The 10,471-nt window shown below is 39.9% G+C and overlaps 1 protein-coding gene across 2 annotated transcripts in view; it reads right to left on the bottom strand.

Annotated features, from left to right (window-relative positions):
- Ttn (titin) overlaps positions 1 to 10,471 on the bottom strand; it is a 273,795-nt gene that overhangs the window by 151,421 nt on the left and 111,903 nt on the right. The window contains exons 110-125 of one of the 2 annotated variants that reach the window (XM_029536008.1): positions 10,371 to 10,445; positions 9,401 to 9,454; positions 8,381 to 8,782; positions 7,910 to 7,969; positions 7,461 to 7,538; positions 7,216 to 7,293; positions 6,533 to 6,619; positions 6,202 to 6,282; positions 5,012 to 5,095; positions 4,545 to 4,631; positions 2,999 to 3,082; positions 2,707 to 2,787; positions 2,494 to 2,571; positions 2,256 to 2,330; positions 1,854 to 1,955; positions 1,336 to 1,437 (exon numbers count right to left, since the gene is read on the bottom strand). The exons of the other annotated variant lie outside the window; for it this stretch is intronic. Coding sequence (XP_029391868.1) covers positions 1,336 to 1,437; positions 1,854 to 1,955; positions 2,256 to 2,330; positions 2,494 to 2,571; positions 2,707 to 2,787; positions 2,999 to 3,082; positions 4,545 to 4,631; positions 5,012 to 5,095; positions 6,202 to 6,282; positions 6,533 to 6,619; positions 7,216 to 7,293; positions 7,461 to 7,538; positions 7,910 to 7,969; positions 8,381 to 8,782; positions 9,401 to 9,454; positions 10,371 to 10,445 — 1,608 coding nt within the window. The remainder of the gene's footprint in view (positions 1 to 1,335; positions 1,438 to 1,853; positions 1,956 to 2,255; positions 2,331 to 2,493; positions 2,572 to 2,706; positions 2,788 to 2,998; positions 3,083 to 4,544; positions 4,632 to 5,011; positions 5,096 to 6,201; positions 6,283 to 6,532; positions 6,620 to 7,215; positions 7,294 to 7,460; positions 7,539 to 7,909; positions 7,970 to 8,380; positions 8,783 to 9,400; positions 9,455 to 10,370; positions 10,446 to 10,471) is intronic. 2 annotated transcript variants of the gene reach the window in all.

A 10,471-nucleotide genomic window follows, 5' to 3' on the forward strand; every position in this document is an offset into this window, starting at 1 on the left:
ATGTGATTTTTTTGAGCCTGTGTGTATAAGGATTAATGTAGAATGAGTACAGAAAAGGCTAATTAAAAACACACTTGTTGCCTAAAATGAAAAGAAGCTTCAGTTCCCGCCATCTTTTCAGCTTAATGCAGACACAAGAATCGTTGAGCTTCTTGCTCTTCCTTGCTTGAGTTTGAAGCACTGAGAAAGTTTATATAGCATCCTACATCAAAAACTGAAATGGTTCCAGGCCTATGTGAGATGAGATGTTCCATGTGTATGCTCTGTATGATTCCCCAAACATTTCTAGGAAGGATAGTCTTCAAATCTGCCAGGTCCCTGACCATGCCCACTTTTGTGGTCTATTCTGGGAAATGCAGCTGAATGGTTAGGTTTGCTTGGGAATCATGGCCCACCCTGTTGCATTCTATATTATTCTACTAAGTTTGTAAATACTAGATTTCATGTGGAGTTTTCTTCTAAGTAGAGAAAGGAGATGTGAAGGGTCCCCATTTGTTAGACAGAGGTGTACTTGAGAATAACTGGGGTACTCAGATTCTACTCAACATTAGGGAAGGAGCTACATTGGAACATACCCATTTTCCTTTAAAACGGAGCTATGCCTGTCCCTTATCAGGAGTGTTCCTTTGGATATACAGCATTAGACAGACTGGGATTTTCATAGGGAACCTAGTAGTGTTTTATTTGACCATAAGGGAATCACAACAAGATGAAGTTTACTGTTTCAATTGTTAAACACATCAGAGAGTTGTCTTTAAAGCTGATGGAACATCTGGACATGTCTGCCTGATTTCAGATACTACATGATTCTTTTCTATATGTGGATTAGAGGAAAGCTCCTTCAGTTCAGTGTTTTTTGTCAAATATTCCTTTGACTTCTGAAGTTAATGTATCACATATTTTCTTCTTTCTTTTTTAAAAAAGTGAATAAGTGAATAGGAACTGGATAGTCCACTTAATAATACCCCTGTTTGTGCGTTATGGAAATCATGATTTGAGAAACACCATGTATATACCAGATAACCAAGGTGAAGTGTCTACCAGCCTACCACATTGAAGCCAAGTCCTGCCTCATAAAAGGAGGTACCCACATGAGGATGCCCACCCCCCTCAGCTGTCTGCAACCGTGAAGCCATTACTTCTGAACAGCTAAAGAAGAGATGGAAATGAAGGTCATAGGGTATTTACTCTTATGTAATGAATGCTCTTGAATCTTTTATTTTGATTAAACAGGCACCTGTACTAACGCCAGTAGATAAACCTGTGTCACACCTCTTGGATGACTTTCATTATTATCCCTACGGCAATCATCCCTTACTTATTTCTGCCATTTACCTTCATACTCTGTGATCTCAGCTTCCTCCTCGTCCCTTTCCTCTTCCCTATACACCGAAACAGACACTCTTTCCTCTTCTTCAGAGTAAGTCCATTCCTCCTCTGTAGATGGGTTAAAAGATAAGATTCGATTTAAACTCAGCGGGCAGGAATACATCCAGTGCTCATGCGTTCACTACGGATGGATGAAGATTCTCCTATCAGCTTAGGACATGGGACTTTCTAACTACAAGAGGGAAAGAGGCAAGACAAGAAGACCGAGAGAAATACTTGACTTAGGTTCCAGAGTGTCCAAATTAAAATGATTTCCTTTTCAACACCTTATTCACTTTATAAGAATGTCTCAAGATCAAAGTAGACACAAAAGATAGTTCCAGAAGGCTTCAGCAGGCAGAGGTATTCCAACACCAACACAAGATGGAAACAGGTTCTCATGAAAACGTTTATATCCTAAAGAGGAGAGACTCCTCCGAGGGAGCTGTTCACAGAAGCTGCCTGCCTCCCTTCTGGCTATATACCTTCATGCCGCATGAGTTCCACTCTCTGAGGAACTGCCACCGATAGTTTTTCTTCAGCAGCAAATCTTCTCTCTTCTACAACGGTTTTCTTAGAAACTTCAGCTTTAAGAAAGCATCAAAGTCGAAGCTTAAGAATCAATAATTATACCAATCCCTTCTCCCTTGAGTTTGGGAAAGCGTTGCAGTATGCCACTTTCTTCAGTATGGTGGACAGAGACATTACACATCCCAAGAAAACACCCACGCGCACGAGCGCAAACACACACACACACACACACACACACACACACACACACACAAACACACAAAAGTCTCTCAGAAGTGAGACAAAGAGGGAAAACACTCGACCAATGTAGCAAGAAGCACTATAAGATTTCTTTAGAAGGCTGAGACCAATCCTACCTCGGGGAGGAGCTTTCTTAGGGATGGGAACTGGAACAAGCTCCTCAGGACCAGCTTTCTTAGGTGGCACTGGCACTTTAGAAATATTGTACACAGTTAGAGCTCTGATGTTCTCCCACTGAAGCCCAGCACAGAGCTTGTCCCCACACACTCTTCACACACCACAAAGCTCACAAGTCATCCTTGCCTTGAAGCATAACAACCTAAAAGATAGCTTTTGTAAGACAGCTGGCAATACCTTTCGGTGGGGGGACTTCTTCTTTTCTAGGAACAGGTCTTTTTTCTTCGGGAACTTTCTTCTTTGGTATTTCTGGTACTTGAAGAATAACATTTATATATATATTTTTAAAAGTATAGGAAAATGAACATAGAACAGGCAGGCCCACAAGGAAAGACATGCAATTAAAGAAGCTTGAAGAAAAGACATGGTTATGGAGATGCAGTGGGGTACCTGCTGGTGGTGGGGACTCCTCTCTTTGAGTAATGATGGTTATTTTTTCTTCTGTGACAACCTTCTTCTGCACTTCGGGAACTTGAAAAGACATTTGTAGAATTGAGTTTATATTTTTCAAAGTAGCTACTGTATAATTACTTTGAAAGAGCCTAGACAGGTAGACACTTCAGTTGTGTTTTCACTGACCATAACATACCCACTTTGAATTAAACAAACTAGTTAACAGATAAACACCAATGCCTTGTACTGGAGACATAGGCTGGGCTCCCTTAATAGGCAAGTTTCCTACCTTTAGCTGGAGGGGCTTCCTTCTTCTTTGTCACAGGAACAGGAATCTTTTCTTCGGGAGCAGGTTTCTTTGGACCCTCTGGGACTTAAAGTTTTAAAATAGCAGGTCAGTGTGGGCATGTTTCATTTCTGTGACTGGACAGAGGCACATCTCCAAAGCGACACACACAGTGCATTAATGTTATAGACTGCTCACTGATATAAGTAGAAAGATCCCACTTTAGAGTCACGGTATAGTAACTGTCACATACAATGTTTTAGAAGCATTTAAAAGATTGAAATGTGTTATGTAACAGAAGTGTGTATAGAATCAATTCCTATATGTTATAAAATCCATTCCTATACACATTTTGTGTATATGTGTATAACGGTACATGTGTATATGTGTATGTTTTAGGAGGGTAAAAATAACCTTGGTTGTTATTTCTCAGGTGCTATACTCACTATTTCCGTTTAAGACACCGTCCTTCACTGGCCTGGACCTTGCCACATAGGCTACACTCCCTGACTAGTGAGCCCCAAGGAAAGCCAGTTGTCTCTACTCCCCCACTCTCAAGTGTTCTTGGATACAAGTGTTCCATTGTGGCCTTTTATTTATTCTATTTAAAGCAGGTACATGATTTCCAATTATCAAATGTGGTCAAGGCCAGCATTTTACTAAATTTGCTCTTCACCCTTGTCAGTATGGCCTGATGCAAACAATCAGCCATGGATTATACAAGTAAAGGAGAATATGGGTAATGTGTATAGGAAAAGTCTCTTCATATATTGTTTTGAAAGAGGGATAAATTATGACACCTTATGACCTTTCTAAATGACAACCCTAACACTGTAGAATAGTCATACCCATGTAGCTTTCCCCTGCTGTGCACATTTTATTTCTGGTTGTCTAAAGTATAATTAAAATGTAGGATACCCTCTAGAACAGGTTCCTCATTCGCACAGTAGGCCAATGGCTGTAGGGACCTCTATGTCATAAAATGTTGTGTATGTATGCACCAGTATTTTCCTGTAAGTCATTCTGTCATTTACAATACACTCCCAAATGTTTATAGTAGCTTTAAAGAATTTCAAGACACACAGAGAAAATAAATGTCAAAACTCTGTCCTCCCCCACTGAAGACTCTCCATATTCTCTGCCACCAACCCTTTCCCATTAACACAGCCTTCCTCAGTCTCATCATCATGGACACACAACAATGTCTTAATGAAGAAGACACACATGTGAGTGTGAAAGAGAGATGTTTGGTTGTATAAAATCATGTCTTTAAAAGATGTTCCACAAATCCTTCTCAAGGATGATATTAAACATTTAAGGTTTGACATAATTACTTCTTATAACACTTTTTTGGCACCGCCTTAAGAATGTTCAGAACAATAAATAATATATAACAAGGGTATATCCCCAAAGGTGACACACATGTTTTAAACATGAGGAAAATGCTGAAGAGATGAGAGACAAGGACAACATAGCACAAATGAAGACCCTGCAAAGTGGAGCTGGCCCCTGGGGGGTGACAGCTGTCTCCACCAGGAGTTCTGGATACCTTGTGGAGGAGCAGCTGGCTCTTTCTTCTTGGGAATAGGAACTGGCTTTTTCTCCTCGGGCACAGGTTTCTTGGGAGCCTCAGGAACTTTAAAGATAACATTGTTGAAACAGTGTTGAGTGTTACAGTCTTCTGAGATACTTAAAGATTATAGAGAAGCATACAGCCTCATTAAGAGCTTAAGAATTAAAAAAAAGTGGTTTCATGTGTTCTGCTTGTGGATAAATGGAATGCTTAGTACATCAATACCAGGCAGACAACACACACATGACATGAGGTCGACAAATACCCAGTTAGGATGGCCTGGCATGTAAAACTCTTATTAACATGAGTTACCACAAATTAATGAAATCACTAGATCGAGAGTTAAATAATAAGAGATTGTTTACTGATGACATTTGTCAATACATAGGTCTTACATACAAAAAAGTCCAAAAAAGACAAAACCCCAAAAAATGTCATTCTACCTTTGGCTGCTGGGGGTTCCACCTTCTTAGGAATGGGAACAGGGACCACTTCTTCTGGAACTGGCTTTTTAGGTGGTTCAGGGACTTTAAAAGAAATGTACTCTGTTTGAGAAACTGCTCATCTCAACAAGAAATGTGTTCTTATAAGACAGGAGAAGAGTAGATGTCCCTCCTTTTTGCCAGTTGGATACAAGAAAACTGTAGTTCAGAAACCAAGATTTGTGGAGATGGATGAATGGCCAAGTAGAAAAGGGACAACTGTGTTTATCATTTTAATGGCATGGGTTTTTATAGTAGAAATGGTGAAAGAACTCTTGCTTTGTTTAAAGTCAGTTGGATGACAACAATTAGGTGATATTAAACATTTTTTTTTTCAATTTGGCTAGGGAAAGAGGATATAACTTTGATGTAGAGTCTAGAGTCTTCCCTCCCTTCCTCCCTTCCTTCCATACAGGGTCTTACCATGAGGTCCAGCTGGCCTGAAACTTGCTTATGTACAGCAGGCTAGCCTCTATCTCACGGAGATCTGCCTACCTCTGCCTCCTTACCAACGGGATTAAAGATGTACACTACCTTGCCCAGTGGTTACTGTATCTTGCGATTTCAGTGGTGGGAAATACTGACACACTCGGCCACAGTGTGACTAGTACTCTACCTTTCTGAGTTAGAAAGCTTTGGCCAGCAGGCAACTGTCCTATTGCATCCTTGCTGCACAAAGAGCAGATGCAGACAACCCCAGAAACAGAAGGAGTAATAAAATGCAGAAAACCCGGAAGTTATAAGTTTTGAATATTAAGGAACTTCAAATAGAATTTACTTAAATGATAAATTTACAAAACTGAGTTTTTAATGCTTCTGGTGTATTGAACTCCTAACTGAGAAGATTCTTCACGTTTTAAACAAGCCTTTGGTGATCTGGTATAAGGGGCTTCCTCACCTCTTATTTCCAAATACATATGACACCAGACTGAAGTGCCCAGAGACAGGGAGTGGAGCCTTCTGTGCTTTATCCCTGTGCTTTTCTTATGGTCTTTCTGCTCTCTCTCCAGTGAGTTCTCTGTCCATCCAGACTCTACATCTGTCAAGTGTGTGACTAATTCTGATAACTTAGTATTGGTGTATGTGTATCACATCTTGACCATGAATTTTGCCTGAAAACATTTTTAAACATAGAATGAATTTACTGATACCTTTGGGTGGTGGTTCAATCTTTTTGGAAACTGCAACGTGAATTTTCTCTTCAGTGACAGTTTTCTTTTGCACCTCGGGGGCTTTTAAGAAAATACACATCTTAATTACTGATAGATCATGTTGTGGATGGCGATTGTCATTTACTAAGAATATCAAAACAAAAAAAAAACGAATTAAAGGCAACAGACAAGAAAGGGAAAAGAGAACAGAGAAATACAAAGAGACAGAGATGCCTACATCATCACACATTAGGCAAGAAGGGAATTGAAAAGCTCTGTTTCTTAATCTGAAACTGTGTCTTCAGCTCTCAGATTCAAAACTGCCATATACCTGAGACAGACACCTCCTCCTCGGTGTGAGAAGCAAAGAACATCTTTTCTTCAGAGATAACCATCTTCTTTGTGTGCACAGCTGGTACTTTAAAAAGAGCATTGCCATGTTACTATTTCCTTTTCTAGGACAGGACATCAGATGAGACACAGAGAGTCTGCCACAAGATGGCACACAACATGCAAATCTTTAGACACAGATCGAATGGGTTAGTATGATAGATTAAGAACAAGATCAGTTTCAAGGAGAAAATAAATCATGTTTTGCTCTGTCTGGGCAAACAAACCATGCAGTCTCATATCAAGTACAATTAAATAAGAATCAAATAGCCACAACTTCTTCACATACAATGTGCCACTTCCCCAAATCTAGTAGGACCAATTTATATACACTAAAGGGTGGGAAATATTACATGCAATGTAATACACTGCATGGTAAAGTTAGAAGATTACTTGTTAAACACAAAACCTTCCTTAAATTAAAAAGAATGTCATTTCTAAGCAAGACTGAAAGCAGAAATAAAGTTATTGAATTATACAGAGGTATAATCCAAAATAGAATGTGTACTACACAAATGGTAAAGTATTCACGGAGCTTTTGAATAATTCAGCAATGTATGTTCAGATATCTGTATGCATAGATTACAATAATCAGAGCTTGTAGCTTAAAATGAAGATGTATACCTTTCACTTCAATTATTTCTTCCTGCACTGGAGTCCGGGGAGGTTTTTGTGGAACAATCTTCTTGGAAACTTCGGGTACTTTAAAAATATGTACAAATATATTTGTAATGTGAAGGATATTTCACAGCGCAAAATTTCAAAAGTATGTCAGCTTGGGTAACTGTATAAATGTCATGTGAGCATATGTCAGAGAGCAGATGGCGTAGGCACACATCACTAGAAGATTCTTTCAATGGGGTCGGTACCTTTGGTGACTTGAACTTTTTCTTCCTCCATTCTCCGAGTGGTCTTTTCAACTTTTTCAACTACTGGCTTCTTTACAACTGCAAATATTTTAAAGAAATTGCAGTACTTTTAGAATTTCTATTAAAATCCTTTCTTTTTCTCTGTACGTACACACATATGTATGTAAATATAATAGTTTCAGAGACAGGCAGGTTTGGTGTTTTCAACCTTAAGCGCGAGTTACTCGAACTGTTTACATTTATTTTTTACTTTACTATAACATTCTTTTATCTTAATATTTTTACTGCTTTGAGTAGATATAAATTCTCAAGAGAAAATTCATAGATACAATAAACTCAGAGAAGAAGTTGTGCCTATTGGATTTAACTGTTGATTCACTCATCCTTGCCAAACAAGCCATGATAAGGACAGGAATACTCTGCTGATTTAAATGATTCTAATCACATACCTTTGGGAGGTGGCACTTTCTTTTCAGGCACCTTGGCTGGGATTTTCTTCTCATGCAGTTCTTTAATAAAAAAACACAAGATAAACAGGGATGCTTAAACCAGTCAATTCTAATAGGCTATGTTTGTTGCAAAAGATAAAAAGCTAAGCATAATTTAGTATTGTGTAAGGAATCTGTCATGGTGGGCAGTATATGACCAACATAACTCTAGTGCAAAGTTTCAAGACAAAGTATCAAGGCACCTGGCATGTAGCCTCAGTACTGGGACTAAGTGGTTCAACCTACAATGAAATGGCACCATCTCACCTAGGGATGGTGTCTACTTTAAGAGTTCAAAGGATGAAAGACACATAGCCTTAGAGAAACCAAAATGATCATCTTGGCTTTTATGCCCGTCTTACATCAAGTAACAACATCAAAGGAAGCAAAAGCGAGGCACAGAGGAGGCATGGCCACCCGGTTGATGCATACCTTCACGAACCTCCTTCTGAACCTGAATCACTTCTCTTTCATGGTAAAGCTCTTCCCACTCTTCCTCCCCTTCATCGTAGCCCTCTTCCCTCTCATAGTACTCCTGTCCTTCCTCAAAGTCTTCCTCCCATTCCTCGTGGACTTGTTTTTTAGCTTCCACCTTGATCTCTTCATAGTCTTCGTCTGGTTCTTCATAATATGGTTCTTCATATGGCTCTGTGTACGGCTCCGTTTCCAGTTCCTCATAGGGCTCTTCCCAAGGCTCTATGTGAACTTTCTTTTCGTAGACTGCTTCCTCTCGTTCATACACAGCCTCTTTCTCTTTATGGATCTCTTTCTTTCTGGTGATGGTTGTTATTTTTACCTCCTCAGCCTTGGAGGACACGTCAATAATCTCAGAAGCTGAAAGGCAAAAGGAGTAAGGGGAAGAGAAGGAGAAACCCTATGAAAACTTTCTCCAAGGGAAATCCACAGTTATTCAGTACCAAGCACTGCAGATGCTGTAGTATTAGACGGAGAATCTCTTATGGTTTGCTTTGTATGGACTTCATTAACTAGGCAACCTGACAGTATCAAAACGCTCTTTGCTCTTAATTTAAGGGTTTTCTTCTAGTCTCAAAAGAATAGAGTCAAATAGATAGTTTCACATTGCTATACCTTCCATAGTTTTATGTGAACTCCAGTTTGGAGAGCCCCTGGCAACTCCCCATGAAGCATGAGATCAACATTATTTATAAACTCTTACTATGTGTGTGTGTGTGTGTGTGTGTGTGTGTGTGTGTGTGTGTGTGGATTATAATGTAAAGCTTGGAAGGGACCCTTCCTTTTCCATCCGTGGCTTCCTTTCCCCTGGAGGAGCACCAGAAAACAGCCATTGTTTCTAGCCTTTTTACACAATGGCCAAGGGGACTTGAAAATTTTGCAATAACCTGGAAGCCTAATATTTAAAAACAATAAAGAGAATCCACGCAAACTTCAGGAGTAAATTATAAAATGCCTAATCATTCCTTTTTTACTTGCCTTTTGCTGGAATCATGGGAGTAGGAGGTGGAGGCTTCTTGGCAACTTCTGGGACTTCAAAAAAAACCACAAAATGCATGTTTACATTTAGACTGTGTGTTGTTTAATGTTTATTAATCTAGAGCACACTCATGGTCCTTTGCATATGAATTACTACTAATGTAGCACCCCTTACAGGAGCAGCATAGAGACCCCATCATTTCCAAACCAAGCTAATATGAGTTGCTATGACAAGTCAGGGTAACAAACTGCCCCAAGGCTGGGGTTTCATTCCAGTTTATGCTGGTTTGAAAGAATTCAAATGTAGAAGAAATAGCAAAGAAGTGTGTAAAGGGTCTAGTGCTTAAAGCTCACACCTTTGCTCTTTTCAGTTATTAACTTTAAAGCTCACCAAACACCCATGCTTTCAAAATGACCACCCAGGAAAGCCTGTGGGATGGTCAGTGCCTGTGCCTGTGTTGGCCTCTGGGTGGGAGGTTGCTGGGCTTTCCCTCTGTGTCAATAGGGTTGGAGCTGCTTTTTTTACGTTAGTCATCTAAATATCTTCAATTACCTCTCCAAGATAGATTACATTTCTCCTAACAGTGCCATTTTCTGTCTTCAAATGGTAAGACAAGAAAACCAAGAAGGACCTTGAGCTGGGCTACAGTGGCAGCATTGTAGCGCCAATCCCTGAACGCCTTCTGGGAGGGCTTGGTCAGGAAGAGCAGTGGGACCTTGACTTGAAGGTCTCTCTCACGTCACCAGCTGTAGATGGCAAGCATTCTCTGCTTGTGCCATGGGCTGCCAGAGGCAGGCGTGGACTCGGGAAGGTAGAAACCCAAGAGTTTGAGAGGCTGAGGGGGATTTCTCATCGCGTGACTCCGACTCTTGCCTTTCCTGTTTCCTACACCAAGTTTCCACAGCGAAAACCCTAATGCCATTTCTTGATTAACATTTTATTTGACTTTTAAAGTTGATTATAATATACCTGGTGGTGGTGGTGCCTCTTCTTTGGGCTTTGCGACAACTTTTTTGGTATCTTTCTTCACACCCTTTTTGGTCACTAAAAAAAAAAAAAAAAAAAAAAAA

The sequence above is a fragment of the Mus pahari genome, chromosome 3 (genome assembly GCF_900095145.1).
Source record: "Mus pahari chromosome 3, PAHARI_EIJ_v1.1, whole genome shotgun sequence".
Lineage (NCBI taxonomy): Eukaryota > Metazoa > Chordata > Mammalia > Rodentia > Muridae > Mus > Mus pahari.